This window comes from Cricetulus griseus (assembly GCF_003668045.3).
Source record: "Cricetulus griseus strain 17A/GY chromosome 1 unlocalized genomic scaffold, alternate assembly CriGri-PICRH-1.0 chr1_0, whole genome shotgun sequence".
Lineage (NCBI taxonomy): Eukaryota > Metazoa > Chordata > Mammalia > Rodentia > Cricetidae > Cricetulus > Cricetulus griseus.
In genome coordinates, this window is record NW_023276806.1 from 203857902 (window position 1) to 203877815 (window position 19914).

General features: G+C 36.8%; 1 protein-coding gene across 17 annotated transcripts in view; it reads left to right on the forward strand.

The window, feature by feature from the left end:
- Positions 1–19914, forward strand: part of Cadps2 (calcium dependent secretion activator 2) — a 514674-nt gene that overhangs the window by 340574 nt on the left and 154186 nt on the right. For 9 of the 17 annotated variants that reach the window (XM_027389980.2, XM_027389983.2, XM_027389989.2 and 6 more), the window contains exons 10-12: positions 8430–8538; positions 10032–10232; positions 14813–14821. In XM_027389980.2, coding sequence (XP_027245781.1) covers positions 8430–8538; positions 10032–10232; positions 14813–14821 — 319 coding nt within the window. Of the gene's footprint in view, positions 1–8429; positions 8539–10031; positions 10242–14812; positions 14822–19914 lie in introns of all 17 variants that reach the window. The other 8 variants (XM_027389985.2, XM_027389991.2, XM_027389993.2 and 5 more) reach the window with 3 other exon arrangements.

A 19914-nucleotide genomic window follows, 5' to 3' on the forward strand; every position in this document is an offset into this window, starting at 1 on the left:
AACATTTCAAGCTAAGGATTTTAAAAGCCTTAGTCTTTACTGAAATTAGATGGTGGCAGTTGCTAAGCTGCCAGCTGTTACCACGATCCCTACAGTAGTGATACACATATAAACCTGGACGCTGTGGTCTCCCAAATCTCATAGTTAGCACCTACATGTGTGCATATGGGCAGGTGGCAAGCAGGTTGGCAATTAAAAACAAAATAGGAGGTTTCCTATCCCAGATATGGATACCATGTGGGACCAAGCATCAGTTAAAGTGCCCTGTTGAAAGTAATGATGCTGAAGCCAGACTTAACGCTGTCTACAGATTAAAGGCTGTCTATATCCCCCAATTCCCAACAAATCTGTTCTGTTTGGAGTTATTACAAGTGGACTGAATAAAGAATATTAAATGTTTATGATTGCTGCACTCTCTTGAAGGGATTTTTCTGTTTTAATACAGTAAATTATGTAAGATTTGTTCAGTAATACACCAGGAAGCTTATGAGAAAAACAAATACGTGATCAGAGTGGGTCAGACCTCCATGTATCTGTGTAAATAATTCCCCTGCCTCATTGCCCCAGTGCAGAGCATGTAGATGTTGTCTGACTGCTTTCAGCTGAGTGTGAAGAGAGCAGGGCATCCCCTGGTCCTGTAGATGACCTTCTATCAGAGCCCCACTTGTTCTGGGTCCTGGTTAGTCAACAGTAGCTCCCATGTTGTTACCACCTCAAAGTGCACTATAGATTGTTTGTTGAATTGGCCTTATAAATGTGATGTAGCATGACCTTGTGAAAGAAACAGGTAAAGTCGGAGCTCTTGGAGTTCCAGAGTAAGCAAATGGATTGTGAAATGTGCTCCTACTATTGAATCCTACTATTGAATCGAGTAAGTAACTTGCGACTCAGAAGTCTAGTATTAGTAGTACGTTACTTCTAGATCCAGTATTTCCCCAAAGCCTAATTGCAGGCTCTCAGTTGTTTCGTGGATCAGGTTTCCTCACTGTTAGAGACAGCTCTGCTCACCGTTGGTATTCTGTTACTCTCCCATCTGTACTCTTTGTTGTACCTATGGGCCCAGTTACAAGAAGCGATTCTGGATGAGTGGGCCGTTTTTTAGATGTTTAAGTAAAACATGAAATGAAGCAAGCCTTTTAATACTTCATCACTTTATAACCATGTTCTAGAAATGGACTCATTCCTCTAAAGCTGGAACTTTATGTTTTTCCCTTTAGTTTCTTTAAAAGTTCTTTAATTGGTACTTGAGACTTTGTATGCCCTGCTGTTAAAGTGTGATTATTATTTGAATCCAGCTATAATAAAATAATTAACATAAATGTTAAACAGGACCTGGGCCTATTTTCTAATTTGCATAAAGAATAAACAACATCATTGTGTTTTTCATTGGATACCTTCTGTCAGCTTTTAAGGTCTAGTTCTTAAATGACATAAAATTTTCACACTTTTATAAATAAATATATATATATATTCTTTAGCTGGATACTTTAACACATAACAATGTGAACATATTGTGAACATATAAATACCTTTTGTAAAATCCTTTAGAAAAACAATGTTTTTTGTTTACAATAAGACAGTATCTTAATATTTATAGTACAACTGTCCAAAATAATTTCACTAGAAATAAAGCAGCCTAGTAGATAAAACTGCATTCAGATGGATGGCTACTTTTTCATGTCTCTGTCAATTTATATTCATTTGTAAGGGCTTTCAGTTAACATCTTCAACACCAAAGTCATATGGTCTTGCTTTACCCATAATGATTTGGTAAGAATCAGCCCATGGTATTAGGGGCTGGCGGGGGTGGGGGGCAGCAGATGACATAAGACCAAGAGAGAGAGAGAGAGGCAGAGAAGTAAATGAGTAAGGGGGCAGAAGACAGGACAGTCTGCAATCCCTGGTGTGTTCACAACATCCAATCCTCTACCTTTTATTACTCTACATTTTTTTCCACTGAAGAATTCACCACCCAAGGTTACTTCACTGTCTTTTTTTGTGGTGTGAAGGGTGAGGGACATATTTTTGTTTTTGATGGTAGTAGTGGTGTTTGGTTTTATTTGGTTTTGAGACAGAACCTCCCTCTGTAGCTCAGACCATCTTTGACCTCAGCCTCCCGAGTGTTGGGATTACTTACATACTTGAGAAGAAATGAATAATAAATAAGTAACCTCAACTTATTACTCAATTCACATTTCTCTCCAATACCCATGGTAGCCTTTGATAGTAATTCGGGGCTGTCTTACATAATGACTTTGCCAAACATTTAGAGAAATTAGGCTTCTAATTGGGGACTAGGGTTGTTTAAAGTTTCAGAATGAGGATTATAGAATAATGTTACCTTATGAAAGGAGCAGCAGCCTGGAATGAGGAGGCACACTCAATATGAGCATTTTCACTGGGGTGGCCTTAGAAAGGCATATTCTACTCTTCCTCTCTCTTTACTTGAGTTGAGATCACAATCTCAAAAACTCAAGGGCCCAGATATCTTAAATCTTGGAAGTAGTGTTACAGCAGATTCCAAGTTTGTTTTTGCTTTGTCATGTTTTGTTGAGAAAAGGTCTTAGTATTTTGTTCAATTTGGCCTGGATCTCAGAATTCTCCTACCTCACCCTCACAGGGGTTGGAAATACAAGTATTCAGCTTGTTTTAGAGAGTAATTGTATAATTTCTTTTTCATAACGCTTAGCTCTCAGTGTAAGTCTTCTTTATTCAGTGGGCTACAAGTCCTCTTGAATATCCTAGTGACTTGGTTGCCAATGTATTCTCTTCAAACCCTTACTATATAATCAAAGTGTTTGTGAGCCTTCAATGTCTTCAGTGCTGAAATAACCTTTTATTCATTTGGTCAATTTTGGGAAATTAATTGCTCACTGGAATGTTAAGATAGTACTGTCTTGAAAATAAAGCTGTAATGCTAATAGCCCCAGTCTTACTACAAAAGAATATGTATATGTCAGACTCAATAAAATACATTTTTGTACATTTTGTAGTCCATTATAATTCCAAACACAGTATCTTTTTGTACCCTGTATTTTGGGTCATACTGCTTTCCAATGTTTTAGCTTTTTCTTTTTCTCTACATGTAAGGTATATAGAAATGGTTTGTTTCTCACGGGAGATATAGGTTTTTAAGAAGTTAAAAATAACTTTCTCAGGGCTGAAGAGAAATCATGGCAGTTGAGAGCACTTGGTGCTCTTAAAGAGGAATTAGGGTGTTTCTAGCACTCACATCTGGTGACTCACAGCCACCTGCAATTCCAGTTCAAGGGATCCAGTGGCCTCTTCAGATAATGCATATATGTGGTGTACATAACATACAGTCAGGTACACATACACATACAGATATAAAATGAATAACCCAAATACACATTTGCTTTGTTGTGTGAGTGATCACACCCTAAGTGTTGTTTTATTCTTTCTCTAAGTTTATTTCTAGAGCCTTCATAGTCCTAGTGTTTTGACTGCTTGCTTATGAAAATGACTATAGCTTAGCTGAAAACCTTGCCTAACCAAGACCCCCCCCCAAAAAAAATGACAACACCAATTGGCATGCTGATGTTGGTAGGGGAATTCTCAAAAGGTTCTACCCCAGGTGAACAGCTATAGCAGTTGATGGTTACTGAGAGGAAGAATTAGTCTTCTCTGGGGACAAGCCCCCCTGATTGGTTAGCCAATCACAAAAGGTCAGCCCTAAACACATACATACAATATTAAGTGAACTTAGCAGGTTGTATTTAGACATTGTGTGTGTGTGGGGGGGGGGTGAAACAATAATAGCAATTAAAGAATAAGAGACAATTAAAGAATTCCAGAAGGACATAGTGGGGACATGGAAGAAGTTAGAGGGATGACAGGAAGGGAAATATGTGTGAATACAGTACTCGTATATGTAATTCTCAAAATCTTAATACCTCCTACCTCCATGGCTCCCATAGAATACATTCAAGTTTTGCTACTTGGGTCAAAGAAGGTGTGTCAGCTCTTTCTCCAACATTTTAAGCGCAGTATTTAGAATTTAAAATTAAATGTCAGATATGACAAGTAGAAGAGAATGCATTTAATATGCATTATAATATAACATATTGTATAATATATATAATATATATAATATATATAATATAATATAACACTACTATAATGCATATAAATACATGTTATATGGTTGGGAGAAGTATTTGTGCTACTTGTTTTTAAATCAAGATAAAATGTAGTTCATACGTTCAGAAGTATTATACTTTCAAAAAAGGAGAAGAGAACATTTCTTGAATTTAAATAAAATACATTTCATATAAACATAGGCAGAGATTTTGTGCTGCACTCTTTGGAAGTTAGATTATGTACAGCCTGGAGAAGTTGAGTCATAGAAAAGGAAACAGAAGACAAGGCAGTTAGAAAAGAAATGGGGACTAGTGATAAAGACCTTGGGGAAAAAAATGGAACGGGTTCAGATTGAGAAATAGAAAGAAGAATTTTTAAAGATGAAGGTAATGTTCTCCTACATGGGAATTCGGGCAAGGGCATGATTGAAGTGGGCAAGATGAATATTGTGTCTGGAGTATTTCACCCAGTGATAGCTGTGTATTCTGCTTAGTAACTGCTGGAGGTATTTGCAAGCTGCGTAGAGAAGTCAGACCCTCTCGTGTTCTTCATCTCTCTCCCAGCAGGTTTTGTATTATTACGGCAGTGATGTGCCAGGGATCTCCTGTTATTATGGTTTTAAAGTCCCCCAAGTAAGAAATGGAGATGTGAGGCTTATTAATTATATGCTCAAAGAAATCTTTTGTTCTATTACTAACTTATTGTTAAAGCATTGCTTTGCCAAACCCCTGAATATCTAATTACAATTTGCTTATCCTTAAGACAACTTGAACATATTTTGCTTTATTCTATATAGTGGAACCACCATATTCACTATGTCTCTTAAGTGCATGTCCCAAAGACAGAAGTTAGATCTCTTATTCAGCAAGTCCATGGCAGGGGTGGGATTAAAGAACTAGCTGAGGAATGTAAATTTGTAGTGTGGTCTAATTGTAAGGTAATACTAACAGCTATTTTTTTGAGATGACCATGGCAGCACATTCCTATAATTTAATCACTGGGGAGGCTGAGGCAGGAAGATTATTACATTCACTACCAGGATGTCCTCTATAAAAATGAGGGATAGGGATGAAACCTGGTGGCAGAATATTTGCCAAACATGTTGAAGACCCTGGGTTCAGTCTGCAGTTCCAGGAGGTAAATATTTTCTTGTCCAACACCTGGAAGTGCTGGATTGTATATATTATACATCTTCTTATATGCTAACCCGAATCACAAGAAAAAAGACCAAAGATCAAAAACAAATGTTTTCGCTTCTATATGAATTAGGACTGTTACTACAGTGGCAGCTGGAGTGTGGGATTAAGCTGGTATGCTTGACATTTATTGTCCAATCAGAAAAAGTCATAATTGAGATATGTCCAGAGAAGGAATTTAAAATACAGATCCCAAGTAAATTAGAAAAAAAATCCAACGAAATGATGGACCAAGAAAATAATCTGCCCCCAGCATTTTAAACTTGAGTTTGTGCTTAATGTCTAAATGTGTACAAAAAGTAGCCTTGAAATTTCTGAGCTTGTATTCAGTATCTTTGTTTTATTAAATATAAGTAAAATATCAAAGTTAGGAAATATAGGGGCTATGAAGAGATGGCTCAAATTTAGTTTTAAAAGCCCATATTGCACTACAGAGGGCCTAAGTTTTCAGCTCCCAGCACCCAACTCAGGTCGCTTACAACCACCTACAACTCCAACTCCAAGGAAGGCTCCTGGTCTTCTGGCTTCCACAGGCACATGCAATCATAATCATGTACACATACCACACACACACACACACACACACACACACACACACACACACGGCCACATAACTAAAGGTAAAATTAAAAAATTACACAAAACACTTCTGACCTGGTGATAACCTGGAACATCTGTATTAAATAACGTGGAGATATAAGTTCTTTACTTAGGTGTCATAGAATATGCACAGAGAAAGTTATATTGAATAATAGCTTATGATCTAACATTATGAAACTAAACTAATTGTTTTTATCCTTAGGGACTTCAGCCATAAAATTGTCACATACATAAACTGTAGACCAGTTGTGTTAAAACTATTTTAATTTCTAAACAGGCTAACAAATGTAGTAAAAAGAACCTACAACATAAGAAGAGATACATTGCACCATGAAAACCAAATAGGAGATTTAAATCAGGCATTTTCCAAAGGTGGAACACAAGTAGCTTAAAAATACAGACCCTGAGATGAGAATCTTGCATAAGGGGAGGTTAAACAGTAAATTTGAAGGAATCTATGATAAACATTAAAATAAAATACAATAAAGATCACAAATACAACTATTTATAGAGCCTTCATCCAGCAACTGATGGAAGTAGAAGTGGATACCGACAGCTAAACACTGAACTGAACTGGAATCCAGTTGCAAAGAAGGATGAGTGATGAGCAAAGGGGTCAAGACCAGGCTGGTGAAACCCACAGAAACAGCTGACCTGAATAAGGGGGAGCTCTTGGTCCCCAGACTGATAGCTGGGAAACCAGCATGGAACTGATCCAGACTTTTCTGACACCCAAACAGAATGTGGGTGTCAGCAAGGAGGCCTGGGAAATCTACGGGACCTCTTGTTGTAGATCAGTACTTATCTATAACATAGGAATGGATTTTGGGAGTCCATTTCACATAGAGGGATACTCCCTCAGCCTGGGGGTGGAGGGGCCTAGGCACTATCCCAAAGGATATGACAGACTCTGAAGACCCCCCCCCCCATGGAAGGCCTCACCTTCCCTGGGGAGCAGAAAGGGTATGGGATAGGTAGGGAATTGCGTTTGACATATAAAACAATCTTGTTTCTAATTTAAATAAAAAAATGGAGAAAGAAAAATGAAAAAATAAAAACACTCATCATAAATTAAAAAAAGAATATATTCAAGATACATCAGTAGAGTTAAAAAAAGAATAGACTCTAAAGAAATTAAGTACGACACAAAATGGACAGATAGGAAAAATGAAATATAAAAGTAAAAGGAAGAAAAATAGAACAAAAACGTTTGAAATAATGATAGATAAGATTCTAAATGATATTGCCCGAAATTATCCCAGAGAAGACACACAGCTTCCTACCTATTCCTACCTAGGATATGCATGTCACTCCGAAAGATTTCACAGTGAAACTGTAGTAAGCTGAGAGAAAGACAACCTTTTCATTACATTGTTTATTTATTTGCCTATGTATGTGTGTGGGTACCACGGAGTCTGTGTGGAAGGAAAGGACAGCCTCCTGGAGTCTGTTCTCTGCCACTATGGGTCCCAGCGATCTAACTCAAGTCGTGTTAGGCTTGACAGCAAGACTCTTTACCTGCTAACCTGTAACATCCCCAAAGATGAAGAGAACATTTAAGAACAGCCACAGAGAAAGAGGAAAATTGAGTACGAGGAAAGCACAATTGAACTTTCACCAAACTTTTCAACATGAACACATAGCCCTTTAACAATGGAATATTACCTTCAAAATGCTTACAGGATTGCCTGAGTACACACTGTACAGAAAGCAGACAGACTGTCATGAGTATGAACGCAAAAGCTTCTAATAAAGGAAGAAACTAAATTCAAAATGTTGAAATGAAATTCAAGAAGCAGTGAACAGCAAGAAAACTAATAAACAAAAAGTTTATTATTATTATTACAGAAATGTAGTAATAAAATATAAATTAATATTTAATGTATAAGATTATATATCTTAACAATGAAGTATCCTGTTACTAATTGCTAACATACTAATAGGCACCAAAATGAGGTAGAAATAAAGATAAGGATAAACTCTAGAGATGGTAGTGGATAAGGATTAAAGCAATTGGTTTGCTGTAATCAAGACTAGCTTAAGTTTTGAAACAAAAACAAAATAATAGTTGAGAGTTTTCTTTACTAATACAGATATGATGTATAGCTCTTACATGACTGAGAAACTAGAGCTCTGTTTGTTGTTCATGCTTAGGGAACAAAAGGAAAGTTATATACAGGTTTGTGAATATACAGAAAGAAGGATTGTCAAGTAGTATTGTGTTGGGTTGGTTGGTTGGTTGGTTAGTTGGTTGGTTGGTTTTTTGTCTCCGACATTATTATGCTTGGCAAAAACACTAGGTCGCCATTTTTATCATATGAGTTCTAACTGCCAGCTAACCTTGAAAGGCACTATAGTCTCAGAGCGAGGTTTTGAGAAATGCTAAAATAGAATAATTTGCATGCGAATTACATGTTTTTGCTTGGAGAAAAGTCTAGGTAAAGAAAAACTAAAAGTTAAATTTGATTATTATTTTTCTTTTTTAACTGCAAACATTTTTTTCTCTCTCCCTTTTTTTTCTCCCCCAATCAGGTTAGCCAGTATACCTTTGCTATGTGCAGTTATAGAGAAAAAAAGTCTGAACCACAGGAACTAATGCAACTTGAAGGATACACTGTGGATTACACAGACCCCCACCCAGGTAATGCTAAGTGAACCACTTTTCCAGTCAAGTATGGATGTCTGCAGCTTTGTAATCATCTGTATTTGTTCTCCATTTAAAAATGCCCCTTGATGAATAGAAGGCTTATTTGAAGCTTATGCAGCTAGACAAAACTTTAAGATTAAAATTATATCTTTTACCATCCTATGCTTCTCTGTTATTCCTATATTATAATAAAATACTTGAATTTTGCTGATAGATAAATTAAATGAGATATAGCAATACATGCAGAAACTTCACTGGGAAGCAAAATTACAAAAAAATAGACAATGAAATGGCAAATAAGTGATAGGTAGGTAGGTAGATAAGATAGAAGATAGATAGATAGATGATAAATGGATAGATGCACAAATTTTGAGACAGAGTTTATATAGCCCTGGCTAGCCTGAAACTCACTATGTAGATCAGGCTGGCCTCAAATTCACAGAGATCTATATCCTTCTGCTTCCCAGTTAAAGGTAGGCACCACCACCCCAACACATATATTACATTCTCATTTTCTCCACAAAAACCTTCTTATATTTCTCTCCCTCCATGTATATTAGTTTGAACATCACCTATTGATAAATCTGAAATCCAAAATCTGAAACATTTTTGAATGCTTATATGATGCCACAGCTAGAAAATTCTACATCTGTCTTTATTTGACAAGCTACAGTTAAAAATCCATGGACAGTAAGAATACAATAGAAAGATTACCTTTATGTTCTAGGTATAAGTGTATGTGAAACTGGTGTTAAGACTGGCATCTCACCCTTCAGATAACTCATTACTTATAATGAGCTCAAGTTCAAACTCCAAGTGCTCTAAGATCAAGCATACCAGGTGTGTAGGGTCCTCAAACTATGGTGGCTATAGGACTGAACACATGGTGCTTGAAAATGAGTCATAAATGGATATATGGATGGCAGTGAAATTAATGTTAAAAAACAGATAGTAAGACTCAGATACATTTTAAAATTAACACAAGAGATGAAGTAGAAATTGGTGGCCATGTTCTCTAATTGTTCACTGACAAATACAAATGCCACTTGTCCCAAGGCTAAACTACCATCGAAACTGAAGTATCTGTTTTGCCTTACCTGTGTTTTTATTTCCCCTGAACTCATATTTCACTGACACGTAGAACGATAAATATGCCAACACAAAGAATTTCCTTAAAATAAGATTGTTTCTAATTTAAATGAAATAAAATAGAAGAATTTCCTTTTCTGGCAAAAATACCAGATTTCACTCTGCCTTTCTATGGGATATGTTTGCTTTACTGCCTAAGGCTCTCTTGTTGAGAACTGAGTGTCTCCCTGACCTATATGTGGAAATGTTTTTGCTATGTGCCTTTAAATTGTGGACTGGGGACATGATCCTCAACTAATATCATTTAAAGCACTGAGCTCCTATGAATGAAGCTGGGTAAATAAAGACTAGAAGCTGCCAATTGAGTAAATTTTGATGGTGTCTTTCTTCTTCCACAGGCCTTCAAGGTGGCCATGTGTTTTTTAATGCTGTTAAAGAGGGAGATACTGTCATATTTGCCAGTGACGACGAACAGGACAGAATATTATGGGTACAAGCCATGTACAGGGCCACAGGCCAGTCTTATAAACCAGTTCCTGTCGTTCAAAGCCAGAAGCTAAATCCTAAAGGAGGAACACTCCACGCAGATGCTCAGCTTTGTAAGTTTTGTGAAAATTAATTTGATTATCGCGTAATAACCTTAATAAAATACAAAACTGAGGGAAATTTGTTCAGTGTTATGGCTTGTATTATTAATTAACTAATTAAATAAAAGTAGTTCCTATTAGTCATAGAATCAGTTATCTAATTTTTCACATAAATCTGAAGTGATACCTGTGTATTGATGGACTGAACAGCTTATATTTAGGAATATATATGCATATATATATATATATGCATGGCATGGCAATTAGTTAAATGATAATAATAATAATAATAATAATAATAATAATAATAAAGAGGCCATGAATCTGAAGTAGACCTGGAGGTTTCAGATGGAGGTAAGGGAAGGGAGAAATGTAGTTACAATCTCAAAAACATTTTTAAATATCCTGCAGACATTTCAGAAAGAAATTTTCTTTTGTTTTTGTATCTTTAGCCTAGGTTTCTTGTTAGAAGGAAGAAAACATTGTGAAATTTGAAGAAGGTGGAAGAATCACTCTAGGCATTTGTTTGCTGGTAGCGTACAAGGATAATTGGGCTAGTCCCTTCTGTGTTGTAGAGGGATAAGAGGAATGTGTAGTAAAAAGGGAAGGAAAAACCACTGTTTCTTATCTTCAAATGCTTTAATGTCACTTTTCAATCAGTTTTTGTATGCTGATTTAAAACATCAAGACCTGGTGTATCTTTCATGTTAATTTGGTAGTGGTTGATTGTATGCTCTGTAATAGTGTTTGGAGCAGTTTCAAACACATTTTCAATGATCACTAGACCAAATGCTTTATCTGGTTACAACTCTTAACAAAACTTCCCTTATTTCTAGATAAATCAGTCTGTATCTTTAAGCTCAAGTTGTGGCTTTATATTGTCAAGATTCTTCTCCGGGATAGTAACATCTTGACATGCATTATTTTCTTCTTTTCCTTTTCATGCAGCAAATAATTACCCTCTTCTTCTTAGACACTCTTAAGTATATTACATCTGAGCGTCTTTAGAGGCTCTAAAGAGGCCACACAATTAAAGGTGGGATTTGTGTCTTTATTTCAACTCCTTTGACACCTTTGAATACCTTGTTTCACATTTTGCCACAGCAGTGCACATTCACTTGTTGAATCTTCTTTAAGAAGCCTGTGGAGTGCAGACAGCTTGTTCTGGAGGCTGGTTTAGGCATTTCAATTAGCCCAGCCATATCAACTGCATCTTTTCTAGTGAAAAATGTAAGGTTAGAAATGATGCCATGGGCTATCTTATTGAGCCATCAAATGCAAGGCTCTATAAGCACATGAGAGTGCATAGGCACGCCTTGCAGGCACGCGCGCATGCGTGTGCCCGCGCATACACACACACACACACACACACACACACACACACACACACACACACACACACACACACATACACACACACCAGAATGCTTTCCTCCCTCTGTGTTTCTATTGCTCTCATCAGACATTGTCCCTGAATTATTTTGCCACCTCTCAATGATCTCTACTCTTAGATTCTCAATAGGCATAACTGAGTAGAATTGGGTTCTTCCCACATTCATAGAGCAGACTCTGTGCTTTATCTCAAGGGATAGAGTTCCACAGTATTTATCGTGAAACTCCTTTGTCTTCCTGCAAACCTATGTTGGATATGTGAGCAGTCATTGCGTCACAAGCCATATTGTAGTTATTAGTTTCCTTGCTCAGCTCTGTGTTTGAAATTCTCCTTCCTGTTTTCATGTGTGAGCCTCATCTAATTCTGGTTGCTCATTCTTACTTTGTGATAACAAAGTGCCCCCGACTCTTTGTACCTACTGTTGTGTCCACTTTCTATTTTTCCTGTTCACCCTCGTAGAGAAAAAGACCTAAAATGTATCCAAATTCTTACCCGTTTCAGCTACACCTATAAAATTAATCTTCATTTACTCTAAGCTCCTATGCCCTTTTTAATACTAACCTCTGATCTGTGGGCCACTCCTTTATTCTTAGGTAGGCTAATTTCTGAACATGTCACCCTTCAGTTGCTATTGTATCAATTTTTTTCCTAGTGAATTGTTGCCCATATATGGACATTTTTTTAACTTCTGAACTTGCATAACCTTTTCTTTTAAAGTAATATATATTAATTATGCATAGTAGTGAGCCTTATTAGAACATATTCATGCAAGTACATGATGTATTTGTATTTTTCCACCTCTCATTATCTCCTCTTGCTTCCCTCCCACTTTGACTGATGCCTTTCCTATCCCCAACGAGCATCCTTTGTATATTCAGGGTTTTTAAGTTTTGAATTTTCCTGTTTATTTTTGTTTGTGTTGCATTAAGGGACTTTGGGGGGGGTTACAGGTTCCTGGGCAAGGGCTTCTTTACAATTATGATCTCCTTACTGATGATTACAAACTGAAGAGAATATATCTCCCTGTTTCTGTAACTACTGTCTGTACTCAAGGAAGACTGGGTCCTTGTGTGCCTCCGAACAGTGTTCGTCTCACTCTCCTCCTTATTCTCTCCTCTTTCCCTCTCAGATGCTTTCAACTGCTCTTCCATGGCATTCTCTGATCTTTAGAGGGAGTAAACTAATTGTTCTACTTAAGGCAATAATATTTAGCTGTCCCTTATGTTCTGCATTTTGTCACTTATGAATCTCTGCAGTTATACTGTTGTCCACTGGAAAAGGGAGCTTCTTTGACCAAAGCTAATGGCAGCACTAATCCATGCACATGGTCATAGTTATTGAGAAGTATTCCGTGTCCATTTTAACAGCTTCTTCACTCTGGCCTATGATGTCCTAAGCCGTGGGTTTTGACAAGGCTTGCAGTATCAGAGGCAAACTCTCTCCTGTGCTGTGGGCCTCCAATGCAATCAAAAAGCAGTTGGTTACTCCCATTACTGGCTTGCCACTATTGCAGCAAAGGGAATTTTTGTGTCAGGCTTGTCAGTAGTAGAGCCCCCAAGGTCCACAACCGAGTAAGACTCTTATTGAAAATACTCCTTGCAGCCCATCCCCAAGTAGCCTGCATGGTGTCTTTGGGCATTATGGGAGCTTGCTAGTAGGAAGAAAGCTTCCATCTCAATTGCAGCTAGATTTCTATATGTGTTGTAACCAAAGCATGTGATGCCTTCAGTAATAGAGTCTGCCAATCTACTTCTAGTAAGCAACCTTCAGACATAGTAAATGTCTGCATTATTTTGGGGGCCTCAGAAGACTCTCTAGCCAAAAACTTGTAGTTAACCCACCCCCAGCTTTTATTAATAACCTATGGCTTCTGGAGATGCTATTCTTTTGTGGTCATTTACTGTTCATTTATTTTCTTTGTTAGTTAACCTCCAAAACATTTAGCTTGAATTACTTTCTTATTATTGAGTTTTGAGAGATCTTTATATATTCTAGATGAAAGATATTTATCAAACTTGTTTCTTGACAAATATTTCTCATCTGTGGCTTGTTTTACCATAAATCCTAACAGTTCTTTTCAAAATAAATATATCTCAATTTTTGATGAAGTCTCTTTCTTGCTGTCATTTGGCTTTTTTTTAAGACAGTGTTTCATAATAAAACTCATAGTCTTTAATCTTCCTGCATTAGCATCTAGAATGCTGGAATTAGAGCATTTCTTTAAATAGATATTCTTGTCTTAGTGCGCCCAGACAAATGTAACTTCAGGAAGAATTAGTCTTTTGGCACACAGTTCAAAATACACTCAATCATGTTGGGAAAGCTAAGAGAGAAAGAGCTTGAAGCAGCCAGCCACATGCCATACAGAGTCAGGAAGAGAGCAATGAGTGCTTAAGCTCAGCTTACTTTCTACCATCCAGGATAGCACCCTAGGGAATAGTACCACCTACAGTGGGCAGGTCCTCTCACCTCAGTTAACTATTGAGATATTCCTGCAATGCCCAGAGGCCCATCTCCCAGGTGATTATAGAACTCAAATTGACAATTGAGATCAGTCATTACAGCATCATTAATGTCATGAATAAGAAATCTTCACCTAAAACAATAGTTTAAATGTTTATCCTGTATCTAGAAACTATATAACTTGCCTCTTAAATTTTGCATCTATTTTGACTTAATTGGTATATGGGTTGATAGTGGACATCAGTGTTCATGGAATCATGTGGACACTTGGTGAGTTGAAAAGGCTGCCCTAGGATATTTGCTGAAAATATTGTTTTCCTGTCTAGTGTCACTTTTATGGTTAAGGCAGTGCCATTCAGGCTGGGTGGAACTGAGTGTACTTGTTCTGACTTAAAAACAGACTGCTGTCACTGTTGATGATGCTTTATTCTGTTGGCAAGCTGCTAGTTGTATTCTTAATAAGAGAAAGGTCTCTTGTTGTTAATCTGTTTTCAATAAATAATTTAATACAATTTTTGAGGGAAGGAGGAAGAAGATGGGTACATTTCCACCTTATCAGAATGAATATTCTAGCCTCCATGATTCCATCTTGTTCCTTTCAATTTTTTCCTGATCATCTCTTGGAACACTTTAATAGTCATCAATAAAAGTAAATAGCAAAGTTGAAATGACCCATTATATAACTGTAGATAATATCTTCTCTCGTTTCTCTTCTTGTTTCTTTGCTGACCTATAGTTGGTAAAGGTAAGTTTCTTTTTTCTTTTTTCTTTATTTTTTTTGGAGGGGGGTGATTTCAAGACAGGGTTTCTCTGTGGCTTTGGAGGCTGTCCTGGAACTAGCTCTTGTAGACCAGGCTGGTCTCAAACTCACAGAGATCCGCCTGCCTCTGCCTTCTGAGTGCTGGGATTAAAGGCCACCACCACCCAGCCAAAGGTATGTTTCTTTTCTTTCATTTCTTTTCTTTCTTTCTGTTTAAATATTGATGCAAACTTGAATTGGTAAGAACTTGGAAGACTGTGATCTCTTTTACAATATCAGCCTCCAGCTTTCTAGCCAAACTCAAGAAAATTTTCATTAGGTCTCACATTTACTTTTTTAAAATTTTTTAACCACAACAAAAGTGGAAGCAGTCTAATATCTATTATTCATGTAAACATAACAATAATCTTGTAATAACATCCAAAATTGGCCAGAATGTATAGAAGTGAAAGCATTCTAGTTTAACTGTGTGGTATCATTTCCACTATGTTAGGAACCTACTTGTAATATGAAAATACCTAAAACCATCATAATTGATGAGCTGAATGGAGGGACCAGTAATTTTCTTTCTTTTAATGTTCTCAGTTTATTTAACCTATGTATATTTTTTTTACTTCTTTTCCAAAAATCTTTTTTGGAAAAAAATAAACTAAGCATAATGAATGTTTAAGGATAGTCAAACTAATGATTAAAAAATTTAACTTAGTAGATCACCTTTTTAGGATATCGACAATACCTGTTTATAGATCTCTCCAATAGGTAAATCTTTTTCTTTAAGTGTGAGCATGAGTAGAGATCCTTAAGACAGAGTAAGAAGAATGAGAGACATGTGCTTCTAATAAATTCCCATTTCAAATGCAATGCTCTGCCTGGGACAGGTGAACAGGGTTGCTAAAAACTACCCTATGTTTGTTCTCTCAATCCAAAACCACTTTTGCTTTTCATTTTCGCTTAATTACATATGTAACACAATATATTTTTGATCTTAGTGCTGCCTGACAATGTAGTCAACCTCCAATAATAAATGTCAAATGTGAACCTGGGGGCTAGCGAGATGGCAGTAATCACTCTTGTAGCAGAAGACCTGAATTTGCTTCCTCGCAACCATGTCAGGAAGCTCACAACCACCTGTAACCCCAGCTCTAGGGAGTCTGGTCCCCCTCTTCTGGACTCATAGTAGCACAATTGCATAAGCACATTTGCACACATATTATATAATTACAAATAAGACGACTTTTTGTAAACATGGTCCAGAAAAACTTTTATTATTGCCAAATACGGTTGTAAGGAGCCGAGCTTATATTTAATTTTATGAACTTGCTTTCCATGTTGCTAGTATGTTGTTACTTTTTTTAAGATTTTATTTATTATGTATACATACATTCTGCTTCCATGTATATCTCATAACGAATGGTTGTGAGCCACCATGTGGTTTCTGGGAATTGAACTCGGGACCTCTGGAAGAGCAGCCGGGGCTCTTAACCTCTGAGCCATCTCTCCAGCCCAGTATGTTGTTATGTTAACAACACCTTTCTTTCCTCGTTTTCGTGTTAAATTTCACACTTGTTAAAGCATTAGTTTGCTTTGCCCTGAACATACTGTTTCTGGTAAATGTTCAATTTGTGTTTACTTTTCTAATTTATAATTCTCAGTTTCCACCATTGTTAATTAAAACGTTTATTGTGTGAAAAATAATTTTTATATTATTTGCTACAAAATACAAGGCCCATACCACGTCAATTTTAACTAACATAACAAAAAGCTAATAAATTATTTGATCAATAATTGAGATATGAATTAACTACTAAATGATGTTTGCATTAACTGTTACTCTAGTCTTAAGCAAAACCATTATATATGAACATACTAACCAGACTTAACTACATAGAAATTTAAAACACACTATTATATATTTATATTATTGTTACATACATCTGTTGTTACATATGTGACTCAAAAACATGGCAGTGCCAACTATTGCAAGCCACTTGTAACTTCCTGTAAACTTTTAAGCTGTTTAAGAGTATGGACTCCAAGGTCAGTGGAGCTATAGGCAAACCCCTTAGGCACATGGTAGTTTCAAACTTAGGAAAGTGAGTTATATTTCAAAAGTTTCATCGAATCTTTGGGGGCTCCATGTTTTACAGAGGAGAAATGGTCTCAGCTAGTGACTCCCCCTCCTCTTAGTCATTTGCTACTGAGTCCTAGTTCCAGATAACCCAGTAAGTTCCAGGTGCTGCCTAAAGTTTTCCAGTTCAGTTGCCCCCTTCTGTCTTCATGTCCTTCCCCTTGTATGTACACAATCCCTCACCACACTAAAAACAGCAGAAACAGCATGGTCATTGCTATGCAGTGCAAACAGAAAGTAATTTCTCCATTGCACATTCTGAACTCTGACTTTGATACCCTTCTGGAGGTGTGGGTCCTTAGGCACACAAAGCCAGTTGGGATCAGTGCCCACCCAAAATGTAATATCCTCCCTCACAGCAGAGAGGTCATCTGGGTCTTTCTGTGTTGGCCACATTAGTGACTTTCAAGTCAGTATTAACTGTATAAATTGAAACCATTGACCTCCCGTCTTTTCCCTTAAGTCCACACAGCTATTATCCTAATGAAACATTCGAATTTTTAGGTTCCACTTGAATAAAACCTCTATAACTTCTTGAATTTCTAGCAAACAACAACATTGCTCAATTTGGATTTTATTCCATCCACTGTTAGCACTCTTGGTGACAATACCACCTAAAGATATTACAGCAAAGATATCCAACTGTTACCATAGAAACTCCTTCAGCACCCGCAATTCCTGTGTCCCACATCTGTAGTTAGTCCATAGGTTAATCATCACAATTTATGACACTATCACAGTGAATCATTTAAGATCATTTCTTGCTGGCTTATTTTGATAATTTTCTTACACTGTTTCAGAAGACAAACTAAACTGAAATTTGCTGGAATCATAGCAGTGAACATTTAAAAAAAAAAAAAGGGTAATGTTTTTCTTACAGTAAATACTAATTGAAGTTAACCTGATAAAATCCAGTTTTAAACAACAGACTTTGGCTACACCAGGTGGTTGGCAACACGTTTTCTAACTGATTCCAGTGCCTCAACTGTGTCTTTTAAGAGTAAAATGTCAATGAGTTATGCCAAAGGAAAGCTACATGAAAATATGTTCTTCTAAAAATGAGAAATTAGACAATACTATAGCTAATTTTTGTTTTAGTTTATGAGGCAAAAAAACGTGAAGGAAGAAATGCAGAGATACACAAAAGATACAAAGTAATAGATTTGTAGCGTGTGGGTTTCATGAAAATTGTTATTAAGATGTCATTGCAGTAAATGGTTCTGTTAAGTAAGGAGACTGTAGCTGCTCTTATCACAGATGTTAACTGCATCAGGTGACCTGTCAATCTGCTTCACTTTACTATGTATATTCTGTGGTGTTACATTGTTACATGTATGAAATTTCTGTTAAAAATACTGAGTGTTCGGTAGCGTGCATCTCCATCTTAGCCCCAAGCTCATCTCCATCTTAGCCCCAAGCTTTTATGCTGCTACCATCTCTTGTACTTTGTAGTGTGATATAAGCACTCATATCCACAGCCATTCTTCTTTTAAAATAAAGGCCAGATGATTAAGCCAACTTCAGTTTAAAAAAATAAAATTTGACTAGGAAAAAAAAGGTAAAAATAAAAATATCTGTCACACAGGGAGGTCCAAATTTCCTTAGTTTATTTTTTATTTTTCTCGAATCCGTAGAAGCTAATGGTGACATGTCTTTTCTTTTCTTTTTTTAAACTTTATTTATTTATTATGTATACAGTGTTCTGTCCGCATGTATGCCTGTACAATGGAAGAGGGCACCAGGTCTCATTACAGATGGTTGTGAGCCACCATGTGGTTGCTGGGAATTGAACTCATGACCTCTTTGAAAAGCAGCCAGTGCTCTGAACCTCTGAGCCATCCCTCCAGCCGTGACATGTCTTTTCATACAGCGTTTTGCACTTGCTTGTCTGACACAGTAGGGGCAGAGATGCTGGCTGGGTCTTTACAGAAGGTGTCTCCTAGAGCTGTAGCCCTGAGGGACTGCAGGTTGTTGTTAGGGTCTTATTCTTATTATCATATTGCTTAGTTTTTATTTGTTAGGTAGCAAGCATGTACCACAGCAAATGTTTGGCTTTCAGAGAACAACTTGGAGCAGTCAGTTCTCTCCTGTGATGCAGATTCTGGGTATCTGACTGAAGTCAACAAGCTTGGCAGAAAGTGCCTTCACTCACTGAGGCAAACCGTCTCACCAGCCCTTGGTTTTGATTGTGCTTCCTTTTCTTTGAGACCAAGTTTCTCTGTGTAGCCCTGGTTGTACTGAAACTCACTCTGTAGACCAGGCTGGCCTAGAACTCAGAGATCCACTTGCCTCTGCCTCTGCCTCTGGAGTGCTGGGAATAAAGGTGTGCCCCACTGCTCCCTAGCTCTTGTTTTGGTTTTTTATCTTAAAACTTGAGTGAGCTTGTTTGCCTGTATTTTCTAAGTTGAAGGAGAATATTCTTTTGTGACTTAGTATTTGTGAATATAATGTTATTAATCTAATTGTCGAAAAATAATTTTTCATTCATGTGTGCTCTGTCACACTGATAAAAATTATTTTAAGCTGCATCTCATAAAATATTGTTTCATCGGTTCAAAAGAATTATTTAATTGCAAAAATTAACTATAGACTTGTTTTCAGAAATATATACTTTAAGACTATTTTCCTATTGCTTTTTAAAAATGATTCTTTAAACCTTTATAATAAAATAAGAATTATGAGAGTTTTTTCCTGTGAAATTTATTACATTTCCTGTTCTCCACAGATAAACCATTAATGGTCGTTATTTTTAACTGCTTCATACGACCTCTGCTGAAAGAAATAATGAATAAAAATCAGCAGTTATTTTACAAAAATAATCATCTCATAAAGGTGACACTAAGCAAATTTTTACTTAGAGAAATGAAGATACTAAAATAGATAATCCCTTCAGCTGAAAAATGTGTGTGTTTTGCCTTCCTTGCTGCTCTGCCTCCTACTCAGTTGATGC